General features: G+C 43.4%; 1 protein-coding gene across 8 annotated transcripts in view; it reads right to left on the reverse strand.

Moving 5' to 3' along the window:
• Zfp521 (zinc finger protein 521) overlaps positions 1 to 17,673 on the reverse strand; it is a 292,892-nt gene that overhangs the window by 251,273 nt on the left and 23,946 nt on the right. For all 8 annotated transcript variants that reach the window (XM_063277450.1, XM_063277448.1, XM_063277447.1 and 5 more), the window contains one exon: positions 10,782 to 10,961. Coding sequence is in view for 5 of the 8 variants with exons in the window: in XM_063277448.1 (XP_063133518.1) it covers positions 10,782 to 10,961 (180 nt within the window). In the remaining 3 variants the exon portion in view is untranslated. The remainder of the gene's footprint in view (positions 1 to 10,781; positions 10,962 to 17,673) is intronic.

The raw sequence follows: 17,673 nt of genomic DNA on the forward strand, positions 1-17,673 counted from the left end.
CTACAGTAAGAAAACATAACTCACTGGTCTGGCTCCTTATAAACCCGTTACGCTATAGAAACCATTCTAAGAGTCTTAATGACAAAAGGAATCTCAGTAGCAGTTTCACGAGCACGTTAACACGAGAGCAGCAGATAAGGAACCAAATACATAAACAAAAAGGGCCAGTAGGATGGTTGAGCAGATAAAGACTCTTATCAGGGAATCTGAATTCAAACCCAGAGACACACACGGTGAGAGGAGAGAATCAACCTCTCCAAACTGCCCTATAATAGCCATATGTGTGCTGTGTTAAGAGACACACTCCCAACATACACACACACATACTCATACACACACACACACTCACCTACACACACACATACTCATATATACACACACACTCATATACACACATACACATACACACACTCACAAACACACACACATACACACACTCACATACACACACATACACACACACTCATACACACACACTCATACACACACTCATACACACACATACACACTCACATACACATACACACACATACACACACTCACATACACATACACACACTCACATACACATACACACTCACATACACATACACACACATATACACACACTCACATACACATACACACACTCACATACACATACATGCACACACACATAGACACATACACACACTCACATACACATACACGCACACTCATACACACATACATGTACACACACACTCACACACTCACATACACATACACACACATACACACATACACACATATGTACACATACACATACTCACATATACACACATACACACACATACATGTACACACACATACACACACTCACACACACACTCACATATCCATACACACACATACACACACATATACACACATACACACACATACATGTACACACACATACACGTACACACATACATACATGTACACACACACTCACATACACATACACACACACTCACATACACATACACACACACACACACACTTACAATCAATGTCATACTTATTTTTAATCTGCCATAGCAAACAACACCAGTGCTGCTATAACAAGTGTTTACAGCAGGTAAAAAGGGAACTGACTCTCCAAAACCAGAGAAAGGAGTTCACTTGCTAACCGATTGTGAACTACTCTTTCCTAAATTCATAGCTGACTTAGTCACCGCCCAGATGGAGGAAGAGAGCACGGCTGGCTGAAGCCCTTTCTCCGGACAGCAGTAGAGACTCTAGAGTTGTTCTAATGATGAGTATAGATATAATCATCATTATATAAATGATTAATAAAAACATAATGAATGAATATAGAGTTTATTATGGAAATATGCAAATAAAACCTACAATGCCTCATATTCAATTACAATGAAATAAACTTTTAAAGATTCTGCATAGTTTACTTCAACTTACAATTTTCTGAGAAAATGGGAAAATGGGTTCTAAATGCAGTTTTAATATGCTTCTACCAGTCACATCTCCCCTCACTGTCCTGCAGCAAAACTATTTGATGGGCATGCAGCTCACACCTGCTACCGAGAGGCGGAGGCAGGAAGATCTCAAGTTAGAAGTCAGCCTTGGTTATAAGAGTGAACAATTTAGAGAGATCCTAACAATGCCAGCAACAGCGTGGACTGGGGACACAGCTCAGCAGTACAGCACTCACCCGAGATCAGTATATCCCAAGCTCAGAAACAGAACAAGGAGAGGAGGGAGGAAGGGAGAGAGGGAGGTAGTCAGGAGGAGGGAGGAAGCGAGGGAGGGAGGGAGCAAGGCAGGCAGGCAGTGACTCCTGAGAGAGGGAGAATTAGTCTTCACAAAGGATAAACCCTTGGTATGTTACACAATCCCTAGAGGTCATCCTTAAATATATATACCTATAAGCAACAACAAAAGGACTCAATAGATTGTATTCTCTCTCTCTCTCTCTCTCTCTCTCTCTCTCTCTCTCTCTCCCTCTCTCTCTCTCTCTCTCTCTCTCTCTCACACACACACACACACGATAATGATGATGATCGTGGTGGTAGTGATGGTGATGATGGTGATAATGATGATGGTGATGGTGGTGGTGGTGATGGTGATGATGGTGATGATGTTGGTAATAATAAAGGAAGAGGTAATGAATTGGAAAGAGAGCATGGGAAGAGCTGGGACAGGAAGGAGGAGGGTGGAAATGCTGAAAATACAGTAATCACATATTCATCTATCAAAAACTTAACATAACAGAAAGGAAAAAAGGGATGAAAAGGAGTTTCCTATGTGGCTAGAGCTCTATGAATCTGATTTGCGAATGTGTGTTCTCACAAACACATCACCTTCCTGTCCTGTGTGTTTCTACTAAGTGGACTACCGACAGTATGGCGGCCGCCAGTGAAGAACCGACCCCATCGACTTGGCATTTTCTGCATATGCGCCCAAGCAATCCACATTAATGAGGTGAAAGAGCGCTCGGCAGACAGCTCGAGTGTGCAAATTAGCAGAAGACAAGAGAGAGAGGACTCGGAGTGAGGAGCGAACCATATTACCAAATGCACTTTACACATTTATCCCGTTAAGTGTAGCTTAGTCTTGATGATTTACAATGCTGGTTCCTACTCCGTTTTGTAAGCATAATAAAGTCCTGTAATCTCAGCCCTCGCCACAGCACCCTGCTATTAAAGCTTTGTAGAGTCGTGTGATGAGACTCCTCTGGCTCGCAGCCCTCCCCACCCCCTGAGGGAGCTGGCAAGAAATGATAGGGTTTGTGGATTAGTACAATGAAAGGTTCTCTGTGCTTTCCCTTCTGTAAATATATATTTTGATAATCTGTCTTCTGCATCAGAGTCCCAACAGCACTGGAGGGCTGAGTCCCCTCCCTCCCCAGTCTCTGGGAATACACAGCAGGGCTGGGCCAGGCAGGTGGCCGCGCCTATGGCTCCAGCTGAGGCTCCAACTGAAGAGTGGGATTTGAATTTGTCTTCACCTTTGTCCACCTTCCTTCAAGCAAGAATGGTATGTAATTTACTTATGCATGCTGGATTACAGACTGGAAGAGAAAAAAATGACAGTACCCTGGAACAAAGAAGAGAAACCTCATCTGCACAGGTGTCAGTGTCCCTGGCTAGGTGTGGGGCTGTTTGGTCAAACTCTAGATCGACCTGCTTCTCAAAAAGTGTTCAAATTCCAAAACACTCCTAAGATCCAGATTCCCGGAAGCAATGAGTGCCTTCCTCCATCCCCGCCTCCTTCCCTGCACCACAGCTGAGGCCGCTCTGCTATTTCATGTCCTGATCATCACCTGGACCGGCTTGGCTCAGGCTAGCTCCTCCAGGACTTAGTCTTTTGATTTCGGGTGAGCAGTGTCCACAGAGGCAGACTGGTCAAAGAATCTGCATCATATCTGGGGACAAAAATCACCAAAGGAATAGCTGTGAAGTTACCAAGAAATCCTACAGTAAAGAGAAAGAAAGAGCCAAGGTAGAATTTCTCTGGTTGTCCCACAGCAGAACAACCCAGCAACCCGCAGAAGCCTGTGTGAGCCCCAGAAGCCTGTGTGACCCCCAGATGCCTGAGACCATCAGACACCTGTTTTCTGCTTTGTAAATCCACGAGACGAGACGCGGCTACTTTCTTGCCTAATTCTACTCTATATTTACGTCCTGGACCACACCACTCAGATTCACACTTTCTTCACACAAATTATTCACGGAAATACCTCCAGGTTGCAGTCTACCTGGGCAGAGCCAAGCAGCTAAGCAAGGGCAACAAGATTAACAGAATGAGTCCTCATGGATCCAAGAATAACTGGGAATTCCGTGAGAGTCTCTGAGAGGCGCAGAAGAAGGAATGGTGGGGTGTGGGCAAGGAAACTAAAAGTCTGCGAATGGAAAAAACGCAGAGAACAGGTAACAAAGACACAAGCAGGGTGGATAAAGCAAAACTCCAAACCAATGAAACAGAGTAGCAAAAGACAAGCGTGGGCGGAGAGAAGAGAGGAAGAAACACTAATGCCTGGTTTGCTCTCTCAGCTTTGTCTGTCTGGAGGTTTTAAAAACAGGTGGTTCCTAGAGAGTGCACTACCGTAGCTGGAAGATAATCACGGGCGCTGTCCCCTAACTTCCACCACATCGCCCTTTTAATTAAAATTGTTCACGTGCAATCCTACGCAGACTGGACCGCATCCTCCCACCAAGGCAAATTTCAAGCCGCACACCTTCACCTAATGTGGTTATTGTGATTTCTGCTCTTCCCTCTCTGGCCTCCCACCCTGGCTTCACCCCTAAACATACCCCCATCCACCAATACAAACGCATACGCCAGTGGTTCTTGACCTTCCTGGTGCTGTGACCCTTTAAATACCTTATCCTGTGGTGATCCCCCAACCACAAAATTATTTCCTGGTTACATCATAACTGTAATTCTGCTGCTATTAAATTCACAATGAAAATACGTATGCTTTCCGATGGTCTTAGGCAACCCCTTTGGGTCTCTCAAAGAGGTCTCAACCCACAAGTTGAGAAACACTGGCATTTACACACTCAGCATCATTACCACCACCACTACCACCACCACCACCACCATCACCATCATCATCACCACCACCAGCACCAATATCAGATTTCCATCACCATCACTCTTTTCTTCTTCAGTTCTAGTTACTTCTTTTTTTGGTACCCAGAAACAAAACCCATTAGGTTTGTCCTTTTCTGACATGAGTCATTCATTCAGTAAGTCACTTGTGTTCTTTGACCTTTAATTAAAATGCACAGGCCAGACCCCAGCTTTCTCAAAGCCTTAGATCCAGAGAGACCAAAATTTTATTACTTTTAAAGGAAAAAAAAATAAGTATTTAACCCATAAATATGAGCTGTCCTCTACCCTACCATGTTCAGCAGATTCCATTAAAATCAGACAGCAGTGACCCCTTTCTCTTCTGATTCATGAAGCCGAAATGCAGTTAAGTGTCAACCAGGCACTCCGTGGCAGGAGCACGCTCAGTAAGGGGATTCAGTACTGACTTTCAACACGAACCTTTAAAGTAACTGTAGGATTGGGAGGTATAGCTCAGTGGTGGGATGCTTGCCGAGCATGTGTAGTGTTGTGAGGATTTTGGTTTCTTTAAAAGAAAACAACACAGAGAGAATATAGGAATGCGTTTTAGTTTTAATCCCAGCTGTGGTCATCCGGGGCCACTCCATACAGTCGACAGCAGCTGACTGTGATTTGCCTTGTGCTGCAGCAGGGACGTGATTTTGCCAGCCGTAGATAGTTTTTGCAAGCATGTGACAGTTGGAATTAGGGAGTTTTCAGAGGATACGTAAATGCGAGAGCCCCCATTAGGAGCAGCTGGTTCGCCCAATGGTGGCTGGACACGGTTCTTTGCAGTTTGTCAAGTAGCCATGCACAAATGGGTGAGAAGAAGAAACTAGATATCCTGACAGCAAAGATCAAACTTACCAAGGAAGGTGACACCCTGAGTCAGCAGGAAGTAGTCTAATGATAATGTTGCCCCTTTCCTTTCTGTCCTTTTTCTCCCCTATCTAGTTTGGGGGAGTTGAAAGGGTGGAGAAGGGTGGAAGACTGAAGAACTCACAAACTAGCCAAAAGTACAGCACGGAACCCTGATACGATCCTAAATACCACAGGAATGGAGAAACGAATGAATGAATGAATGAATGAATGAATGAGTGAAACCTGAAGCAGGACATCAGGACAGACAGTCCCTTCTCACCTTAGAGGGGATTTCTCACTGGCTCCCTTCACACTGGTCAGTGCACGTCCACGGTTTTGTGCTCATGTAAGCGCGATTCTGCGTGAGTGAACAGCTTCATCTATACAGAACATGCTCCCTAATTGTCTGCATGTAATAGGATTCTTGGATGGAGCTGGTGAAGCCTTTGGTCTCCACACTCAGGAGGCAGAGAGTTTGAGGCTAGCCTGGTCTACACAGTAAGTTACTCTAGGCCAGTCATCGTGAGACCCTGGATTTTCACAAAAATCTGTGTTCTAGGGAAAAGAGCTATTAAACAAAGTCACCTTAGTGTATATAAACTGACAACTGAAACATATCCACAAGGAAGATCAATTCATACCAAGAGAAAAGACAAACTTCAGAAGACTGGAGTGTGAACCCTGGCATGGGCGGGTGGTCACCAGAAGTCACCCACTGCTGGCAGCAGTACGAGGAAACAAACATCTTGGGGACCGGCTTGGACGTGTCTACAAAAAGGTATCTTCCCTCCTCAGACTCCTCAATGTTCAGCCCCTCCAGTCCTGCCATCCACCCAAGCAAATTAACCCAAAGAAAGACACGCGTCCACTCCAGCCTAATTCAGATAACCAAGAGGAAAAGAAAGTAATCCAAGTGTCCAGAAAAAGACGAGGGGGCATATAGTGCAGCTCGGCCTCATAACGGTACTGTGTGCTGAGCACGCAGATCACCCTCGATGGTGAAAAACAAAACACTTTCAAACAGCATGAGGAGTTCTCGTGACACAGCACACCAAAGACAGAGATGCAGAGAAAAGAGGTTGTAGTGATCACAGTGTCCGGACCCATTTACAGATGAATGAAATCTGTGGTTACAGAACTCCAGATCTGGGTACTTCGGGTGGAAACTGATGAGGAGAACAGGGCGGAGAAGACTCTAATGGAAGAGAAAATCTGCGTGTGAAAAGGATACAGTACCTTCTGCCAAAAAGTCACACTGCCCAATCACGACATTTTAATGTTATTTTATGCAAACGCTGCATTAAAGTATAGACTTACCAATTGCAGAAGACGCTAAACTGTAATTGGTTAACGTGCTTATCAGGGTTATATGAGTCAGCTGATGGGGGATTACTTAATGTGTATTCTAGGCTCAAGCAAATGACTCAGTACACTGAGGACCGCAGCAGACAGGTTTTTAATCATCCCAGAAGACAGTGACCAACAGAGATAGAAAAAGAAGGGTGTGCCTGAGACCGTAGGTTGAATTGGACATATACAAACACAGGGTTTTTGTTAGAATCCAAGGGAAATACATAGAGTGTGCTCACTTCTGTATGGGTAGGTTATGGGCCATATGATGTGTATATTACAACTCATATGAGCATATTTGTACATGTACTGGCTCAATCAGTAGAAAGCTCTATAGATAAGATGTGGCATGGAGCACACAGTGTCATGACTTCTAAATGCCCTACTTCCTAAAATTAACCCTGATATCACACTATCCAACCAAAAACTAAAAATGGTAATAATCACCAAAACAACATTGATTACAGGACATAACTAGACAAGAAAAGAACATGACCCCGAGGTTTTGTTTGTCCCAAAAATAAAGCAAGTTCCCCAGTAATGACAGAGGTAAATTAAACAGACATGTAAGGACATAGTTGGAATTTATTCTCATGGGCTAAATCTAGGACAGTAAGTACATCAAAAAACTGACAGAGAGCTGGAGACGTTGCTCAGTAGTGAAAGTCCTTCCAGCAGATGGCCTTGTGTTCGATTCCCAATACACAATAGATAGATAATGCATTGATGGATGGGTGGACAGATGGATGGATGGATGGATGGATGGATGGATGGATGGTCAGATGATAGACAGACAGACAGACAGACAGAAGATAGATAGATACATACATACACACACACACACAATGAACTATGAATCACTGAGTAAAGTAAACTAAAAATCAAGGCTGATACAAAGAAACTAATTAATAAGGGAACTACTAATGAGCCAAGTAACAAGGACTCTGCTATGTCAATGGAGACCAACAGTGACTGAAGTTCTATGAAGTTGAGCTATGACAGTATCTTCCCATGAAGTGTCTGGCCACTGTAAATGAAGGGGACACAATAAGTTACACTGAACAAGAGAGCTAGACACCACGGAAATCAAGTCCTTGGTGTAAACGTCACACCACTGGAATGCACTAATGCTATTTACATCCAGGGTGCAATCGTAAGGAGGGGGTGGCATCAGACTGGTGGCCTTGTCACAAGCACAGAGCCTGACTATGACCATGAGGAAACAGACAAACCCACTCAGATGGAAATCCTACAAAGTCTGTCAGAAACTCTGCAAAAGTCCCCTCGTCAAAAAATACAAGGAAAGGTAGAGAAGGAATTCCTGATTAGAGCAGGCACAAGAGACTTGACAATTACAAGTTACATGTGATCCTGTATTCAGGATGAGGCAAAACAGAAAAGAGTGCAAAGGACATTACTGGAACAATTTGTTCTAACTCAGATACTGACTATAGATCAGATATCATGATGATGAAATGAGTATTAAATTATTTTTAAACAAATTTTCACTTTCTTGAATCTGGTAACTGCACATTGGTCAGAAAACTGGATGGGTCCCCAGGAAATACACAAGCTGCATTCTAGGGGTGCAATATTTTGAGACTACTTAAACAGTAAGAAAATCATGGTAAGCAATGGAGACAAAAGAGAAAAGAAATGAGAAGACAAATAAAATAATACAGAATATAAGCACCTCGTGAACCAATTAACTAATACCGAAAATTTCACAAAGTTGTAAAAATAGGAAAAGGCAGTCAATACACATCATTCTAGCCAGTGTGTTAATACACATCATTCTAACTACATGCCTCTAATCCCAGCATCCAGGAGGTAGAGGCAGGGAGATCTCTGTGAGATCCAGGCCAGCAGAGGATACTGAGTTAGACCATGTCAAAGAAGAGGGTGGGGGAGGAACGATTCTAAAAAGGAGGCCTTTCCTGCCAGAAAAACTGTACCGCTTAATAAAGTTGCTCATAGCACCCCCCACGCCTTGAAGAGACGAGCCAAGGTGCACTTTAATAACGAACTCTGTTTTCCTGGATTCCATCCAACGCTGCCATAATAATCTGCTCAGGAAACCTTGTTAAAATGAAACACCCATTAAAATCTTACGCAAATAAAACATTCTAGAAAAACAGTTGGAGAGCAACTTGTCTAGGAAACCATCCTTACTGAAAGAAAGACTGTGATAGGAAGAGAACCGCCCACAGCCATACAGGAGATGTGGCAGCTTCAGTGAGTGAAATACGACATGTAGACAATAGTGAGGAAGACACTATGTGGTCCATGGTCGTGTAGCCAAGCCAACCAACACACATCCCTGCCTTCTATCTGCTGACCCTTGGTGACCATGAGGGAATCAGCTTCGGTTCCCTAGAGGACACCACAATTCACAGATGTCCCATGTACACAACGGCGTAGAACAACCACGCCCTTATACACATCATCCTGTACACTCTAAGTTGTCCTTATTACCAGCTTTACGATACAAATGCTAAGTGAGCAGTTACATATATTACATAGGAAATAAGGACAAGAAAACGAAAGGATAGAGTCTGAGCCTGGGACAAAAATATTTGTCAAGTACTTTTGATGGACAGGTGTAGAACTGAGAGACACCCAATCCACGGATATCAAAGATAACTATATTGTGAGGAGGAATATATTCTCCAAGTTTCAGTTTATTCAGTCATCACACTGCACACGCTGTGTTTCAGTGGGGTGTTCCATTTTCCTCTTTCAGTGAACAGCATAGCAGAGTGTCATGGCAGCCTTAGTGAGTAGCTAAGTAACATCCCAACACTGTGCTGGGCTCAGCCAATACACACAGCCCCAGCCCCTCATAAGCCCAAAGTCTAATGATGGAGGCAGATAACGCACCCTCTTGGTGAGAGCTGCAGTGTTCAGGTATCAAGTAGTAAGGGATAGGGACATAGTTCAGTTGAAGCATCTGTGTGAAGTCCTCCACATGATACTTGTGCTGACTAGGTTTTATGTCAGTTTGACACAAAGTAGCAGCATCTTCATTGAGACAATGATTCCACAGGAGCAACTGTGTTAGGCATTTCCTTGACTCATGATTGATGAGATTGCCCAGCTCACTGTGGGTGGTACGGCTCCTGAGCAGGTGGTCTTGGGTGCAGTAGGAATGCAGGCTGAGCAAGCGATGGAGAGCAAGCTAGTAAGCTGCAACCCTCCATGGCCTCAGCAATCAGCTCCTGCCTCCAGTTCCTGCCTTGAGTTCCTGCTCTGACTTCCCTGGTTGATAGATTATAAACTACGCAGTGAAATAAAAACATTTCTCCCTAAGTTGCTTTTGGTCATAGTGTTTTATTTCAGTAACAGGAAAGTAACTAGAACAATACCCCAGAACAGTAACTACAAAAGAAACACTGGAGTCTAATGTAGTCATTTAAAAGAATACAAAAGGGCCCCTGGCTTACAGCAGGATCAGAGAAGGTTTTTCTGAAGAGGTAATATTTAAGTTAAAATAAGTTAATAGATGTTAACAAACTTAGAAAATATTTAAAAGATTTCTTGTCTTATTTTAGACATCTAATATTCCATTGTATTCCTAACATTTCAGAAAAAAGTAAGCAAAATTATATGCATGTATTTATGTATAAATATAAATATATATGTATATATATGATATATATATGTGTATATATATATATATATTCATACTCTAAAGAACTTTAACACTGAGGCTGCCCCCAGACAACCATTCTGGAATTTTTAGAAAAGTATATCTTGTCAGGCCTGTCCAGTCAACCACCCTGAAAGCAGTCTGCATTCCAGGCTGGCTAAGAATACAACACAATGTCTTCATAGATGGCCTCACCACGTCTCCACATCCCTGCTCCACTTTCCTAGAGTTTCAACTGTACAGAGCAAAATAATTAGAGGCAGAAACCACACAAAGAAACAAACTGGAAGGAGAAAATCAGCAGTAGAACAGTGTGGGGAGCAGGGACAGGATTGGCACTGTTTACCTGTCAGCTGGCACTGATGGATCTTGTGCTCTGTGATATCGCTCAGTGACTCGAACACCTGGAGGCAGCTGTCACAGCTGTGCACAGCATCCTCCTCCAACTCCTCCCCGTCGTCTGGCCTCTTCTTGCAGTCTACTGCCTCCCCATCTTCAATCTTGTCTTCAAGTTTACAGTTGGGGTCTGAAAGGAAAGCGAGAATGTAAGTATGAGCTTTAAAGATGGGTTCCTGTAAAGCAGCATCTCATCCTCTTGCTACCAAAACCACGAAGAGTATTTCCCTGGAAGCTGCAACAGAGGGCTTGGTCTCCGAATGTAATCACAGGATCAAAAGTGTCCATTGGTGCTATTAGCTGAGGCTTTCTCCCCACCGTATAGGGTTGGTCACACACTGCCCCCTTCAAACAAACCATGCTTAAACTTCACTTTGTGTTTTTAAACTGCCTTTTAGAGGTTTTTCATTAAAAGAGAAAGATAAATCACTTTTAAAATAAACAGTCTTCAATGCAAAGACTTCTAAGAATGAACTCTTTTCTGCTAAATATATTCTTTCATGGGAAATTACCAGACCATACAAAAGCCTAGAACCAACCAAGCTAATTACCATAGGCAAGAAATTGACCTTTGCTTATAAACTGGTCAAAATGAACAGTTACTCCATTATCTGTAGTGTAGTGAGTGCAAAGCAAGCCCTACCACCCAGCCAAGCACCCTTTCAAACACAAATGCAAGCAAAAACATGTTATCCTGTTTCTGGATTTCCAAATTATACAGAAAAACAAACATAGATATGGACAAAATTATAATTACAATTGGGTTAGCAATCTAAAGCGATGTTATCAGTACGGCAAAGCTGCATGCATGCAAATCATAAATATCCCTCTCTGTATCCTAAGAATGATCACCAAATGGCAGGACAAACAAGGAGTATGATACAGATACTGTATGTACTGAAAAGTTCCATGTATAGCAATGTATAGATTATATATGCTGTCACTTGGTTCACTAAAGAGAGGTCAACTATCATCAGAACCACACACACACACACACACACACACACACGATGGATGGATGGATGGATGGATGGATGGATGGATGGATGGATGGATGTGGATAAGATGAGAAGGACCTCCCCCAAACCCTAAGTCCTTTGTTCTCTGTAGAAATGAAAAGAGAGAGAGGCATCAGAGAAGGAAAGGGATGTCAGGCATGGAGTGAGGGGATGAAAAACAAGAACTACATTAGAAGAAATTAGAATCATCATGGGCTTAATTTGGGGGATATTAACTTCTAACCATAGAAAAGTCCTCCGCAATCAGATATAAACTGTATTTTCAATTTTTTTGTCTTTAGATAAAGTCTTATATAGCCAAGGCTATAAAGGATAACCTTGTATATCTGCTCTCCCTGCCTCCATCTCCACAGTGCTAGGCTAAGAGGCAGGAACCACCAGGCCAGTTTTATGTGGCACTGGGGATGGAATCCATGACTTCATACATGCTAGGCAAGCACCCTACCCACTGAGCCATACCCCCAGTTCAGAGTTTCTATCTTAAGATCCTGTCTAATCAATGTAAATTACAAATGGGTTGTATCAAGGTACCTAACAAACGTATCACCTAAAGCCATATTTTTAATATGGGTAGAATGTTATTATTAATGCCTGCACTACACTGGGTTAAATACGAGATATGTGATATTTCATTGAATATTTGAAATTCTACAGCCAAGAATCTACAAGACCAGCGTTGGCCAAATCTTTCTTAGAAAGTTTGTAGCTACTGCTACAGTGGTCGCACGCTCCTCGGAAGCCCACTGCATGGCCTTTTGCATCTGGCAGGTGGTTGTTCAAAGCCTTCCTCTGGATCTGAAACTGACGTAGTGCCCTACGGATAAACCAAAGTCGACTTTTGTTTCAATGTATACGCAATCCCACTGGGTCATGGGAAAAGCAAGTGCCCCATCTCAGACAGCAGGTGATTTTCGCGTTTGTTTGTGTTAAGGAATGTAGTATTTAAGTAAGTTGGTAATCGGGGTTGTTTTGATGTCTGAAAAGTGATTATCTCAACACCTACCATACGACCCAGCTCAATATACTGACTGGGGTCCACAGATGCTCTCTATACAGCCCGGCACCATCTCCATGCGAGGGCTCGGTATTATTTAATAATGAAGGGAAAGGGCCCCTTCTTGGTACTGTGTGGGAAGAGACCAGTCGACTCCAGATCTAAAAAACATCCACATGCCCACATTCTCCAAGACTGACACGTTATAACCCACCACACTGGCGTTTCCTGACTTCAAATGTTCCGTCTGCATTTACAGACTCAACACATTGGTAATGGTCCAGAGAGCTCTCACAGACCAAAGCCAAGAAGGGAAAGGCTGCCAACCCAGAGGGCGATTCATAAAAGGAAATAACTGTCCCACTTCGACAAAGTGACCCCACGCCAGTAAGTGCTTGCTGGGGGCAGGATGCACATGCTGAACATTCTTCCTTCTTTAGCCAGGGTTTCAGTTTCTGAAAAAACTGACAGCATTCAGGGAAATGTGGGTGTCGAGGTTTGAATTTTAATGTGGTTATTTAGATGCTGGGCATCGGGCTTACAGACCTGCTTGTTTTTAAGTAAGGAGACTGAGTACTTTAAGTAATATGCAGAGAGAAAGGATAAGTCACCTTCCTTATCATTCAGTAGTACGAGTATTTTACAAAACTCTGATAGCAAAGATACCAAGCAAACAGGAAAGCACAGTGTTCCTGCTCTTCAACGCGAGGGAGGAGCTCCGGCCGGCCCGTGCTTCCATCCCTGTGGCTGGTTATTAGAGTGAGGGTCATTTTAAGACTAATAAAAATGTTTTGCCTGCACTTCTGGGTTTACAGATAGAACCCTTTAGGGACTGCAGTCAGTCAAGCTTATTCACTTCTGGTGCAACTTTAGGATGCCTGCTCCAGCCAACTGGCGGATTTGTTTTTAGGTCAACACTTAAGTGGGACCCTCTGGGAGGCGGGTTCGATTATAGCCTATGAGGCCTCCGTGTAGGGAGTACTAGATTCTCAGTCTCTTTCTTTGTGATGAGGCATTTCCCCCACAACCTCCACTGACTCCAGGAATTCTTTCTTGGCCATTCAAACGCTGTGTTTATCTGTGTGAGGGGGTCTCTGTTCCTGATGCCAGTGGGTGTGGGGAAGCATCTAGAAAGCTTGCCTTGTCAAACATTTTCTTTCCCACAGGTGGCTACACTTCAGTAATTGCACATGGCCTCAGTGATGGAGTTTTTATAAAGTCCTTTGAGATCCAATCATAAAAAATAATTGTATTACTCTGCTAGTCATTCAAACCCCTGACTTCAGCCTAAGGGGTTATAAACACAAGACCTATGCCTGGAAGTGTCGCCCTGCCCCCAGCCCTGCTGCCTAAGGGACATTGGTTCTTCCAACCACATTGTTGCCTATAAACCCTCTCACAGGGCAGGATTTTAAAATAGCCCCCATCGTTCCCCCTGAAGGGCCACTGCAAAGCACATTTTACCTCAGGCACCTCTCTCTCTCCCACTACCCCAAGTGATGCTACGCCAACATGTGGCCTCCATCACGAAGGATCGCTTGCTGACCCAACACTCTGGCTCATGCTTTGGGAGGGGGGCTGTGGGACTCTGGACTCACGGTCTTCTGATCCGAACTAAAGGTTGGCTTTTGGAAAGAGAGGCACAATAAATGGTGGCATTCTGCTTCCAGCTTTGTTAACATTACCTATGAGTGAGGATTTGAAGGAGGCATGATTTCCCTCTCATTATGGTCTCTGGCAGGTAGTTCTTTCCTTCCTCCTCTTCTCAAGGACTGTTATTGCTTCAACTTGGTTTAATAAAATTACAACTTTGGGGAAAATGAAAAATTGCCCCGGCTTAAAAGTGTTGGAGGCAATAAAGGCATGGACTTCAATTAATTTCAAGTGCGGGATCAGTTTAAGGCCAACCAGCAGAAATTCTATTCTGTCTCCATGTAAAAATGAGGTCTCACCACATTTACGTTTTTATAACCTATATAAAAGTCAAGTAAAAGTAATGAATACCTAAAAGCCGTCTCAGCGGACTGGCAGGGACTATCTGAATGCTTGAAACCGTCTTACATGGTTCTCTCTTTGCAACAAGGATGCCATGTCCGATCAAAGCGAAAATGTCAAACTGCTAAAAAAACAGCCCAATTTCCGAGCCACTCTGCTGCCCAGAAACGGACCTCCTTCCAAGCCACTTTTGCACCGAAAAGCACCAGCCAAAGAAAGAAAAATGAAGAGATCATGTGGTTATAATTATTACCAGGCAAGGAATATTTCTGCAGCTCAGTGATGAAGTAAAACTCTGTCGCTCTCTTCTCCCAATAGTGTCCATCGCAAAACAACTGCCTCATTAAATCTCTGCCGTAAGATTAATACGCCGTAGCTGCACCACATTTATAACTTGCTACTCTATAAAAAGCACATTTAATGGTAGAAGCCAGAGCTGAGATACAAAGTATTACTATAAAAACTTCTGGCATCGAGAAAGAGGGCAGGCCCGGGTCCTCCTTGCAGGAGATATAAACGAGGCTTTCCCTGGTTAATTCCATGCATGAAGCCCTTACCTTAAAAAACAGACTCCATTTTTATGAGAGTGGCAAAAGCACAAGATTCTAGTGATGCCGTAAATACAAAGGCAGGAAGATCACTTAGCCTGGGAGACCGCTGAGACATGACTTAACCCCAAACCTTACGTGTGTGCCCGGGCACAACTTCAAACTTCAAACCGTTTCCTAATACTTGGTCCACTTGGGCACAGCTAGCCTCTCAGCAAATGAAACTATGGTGTGAACTGCTCAACCTTAACCAACACAGTGCCGATGAGGAACTTAATTAGTTAAAGCCAAAAAAACTAAATATCCTCCCCCCAAAAATGTTGCTCCAGATACTACAGTAAAGCGGGGCAGTAAAGCTGTAAGGGTTTGCTCCATTGCGAAGTATCTGAGGAGGGGTCAGGAAGACGCCATAGCTGATAAAGGCCTTGCCACCAAACCTGAGTTGGATCCCTGGGACCAACGTGATGGACGCATACTGTGGCACAAAGGATTCCAGGGGCACAGGCACACAGGCACACAGACACAGACACAGACACACACACACACACACACACACACACACACACACACACAGGCACACACACATTTGATCACACAAATAAAACACCACACTAAATAACAATGAAAAAATATAATGTAAAAAAGGGAAGAGGATATTCTCTACAAAGTCTCGGCATTAAAATCCCACGTCTTAACTAATAATTCATATAAACACATTTTGTACTCATATTTTCCATAAACCACTACAAAAGATGACCAAACACCCCAGGCTAACAACCCTCTTGTGCTGAGTGATAATTAACAGCCTAACCTTGTATTTAAAGTTCATATGTGGGTTTGGGGAGATAGATTAATAGGTAAAAGCACTGTGGTAAAAGCAAGAAGATACGAGTTCAAATCCCCAGAACCCACTGAAAAGCCAGCCTGCCTGTTGTAGACAACTGTAACAGTAGCACAAGCCCATGGGTACACAGGTTAGTACAGACATGGATAAATCTCAGAAGCTCGTGGGGCTAGCAAGCTGGGAGAGTCAATAAAAATACAACCAAGACATGCTGTTTTGAACAAGGTCAAAGATGAGGACCAACACCTGAGGTCGTCCTCTGACGTCCATACATGTACTTGAGCCTTCACACACACACACACACACACACACACACACACACACACACACACACACACACACCTGCGTTTATACGCATGACCATAGATGTGTATGGATGTGTGCACACACGAATACAAATAAATAAATATGTAAATGAAATGAAGTGCACAATCACTAGTCATCTATGTTTGCTGACATTTTTAGAAGCCTGAGCAGAAAACCAGAGAGCATCCATTTAAAGCAAACTATATAAAAAAGTAAGCTTTCTGCATTCCTCTTCAAACCGTGCTCACTAAGTTTTCCTTAACGAGAAGCAGAAAACCATCCTGGTGGTCAAAACTAAAAGGCGGGATCATTAGTTTGTGATTGCTGGACTCTAGATATGCATTGTAACTTGAAACCCCCAAAGTTGAAAACAGATTTGAGGAAAATAGATTTCACCCTGTTAACACAGTGGCTAGGAAGCCTTAATGAAGGTGTGTAGCAAGCCATACTGGGCAGCCAGCTGTTAGCCACACACTGCTGGCAGTTGCCTCATTTCTAGTCTGTCAAGTCAAGGTAAACAAACAAACAAACAAACAAATAGAAGTGGTGGGTGGAGCTAATCTCAAGCACCTTGAAGGCGTGGCCTCCATCCTGCCTCCACCATTGCAGAGACCCGAGACAGCAAACCCAAGTATGGTTAGACTCAAATGGTCGAGATGGAGACTGCACTCTTGAGGCTAAAGATAGCTCACTGGACAAGAGCATGGACTGATCTCACGGTTTAGTTCCTAGCACATGCAATGGCCAGTTAACCACTGCCCGTGGTTCCATCTCTAAGGGATCTGAGACCCTTTTCTGACCTCTGAAAGCTTCTACACTCACATGCACAGACCCACACACAGACTAGCATGTACTCATTACTCAAAATAAAATAAATCTTGAAAAACATACAGTATTCTCCTCAGCCCGGTGATACGATGCAGAGCCGTAATCTCAGTACTGGAGACGAAAAGGCAGAAGGGTCACAAGTTGGCGATCAGACTGAGCCACATAGCAAGACCTTGCTCCCCCTAAAAAAAAGTAATGGCTTTTTTTTCCATGTTTACTTTCCACCTACTCTATTCTCTGAACTACATTTCTAGTTATGTAACTGCTTTCTAGACAAAGGTGGGACTATTTTCATCTGCCCATTGCCT

Source organism: Rattus norvegicus, chromosome 18 (genome assembly GCF_036323735.1).
Source record: "Rattus norvegicus strain BN/NHsdMcwi chromosome 18, GRCr8, whole genome shotgun sequence".
Taxonomy (NCBI): Eukaryota; Metazoa; Chordata; class Mammalia; order Rodentia; family Muridae; genus Rattus; species Rattus norvegicus.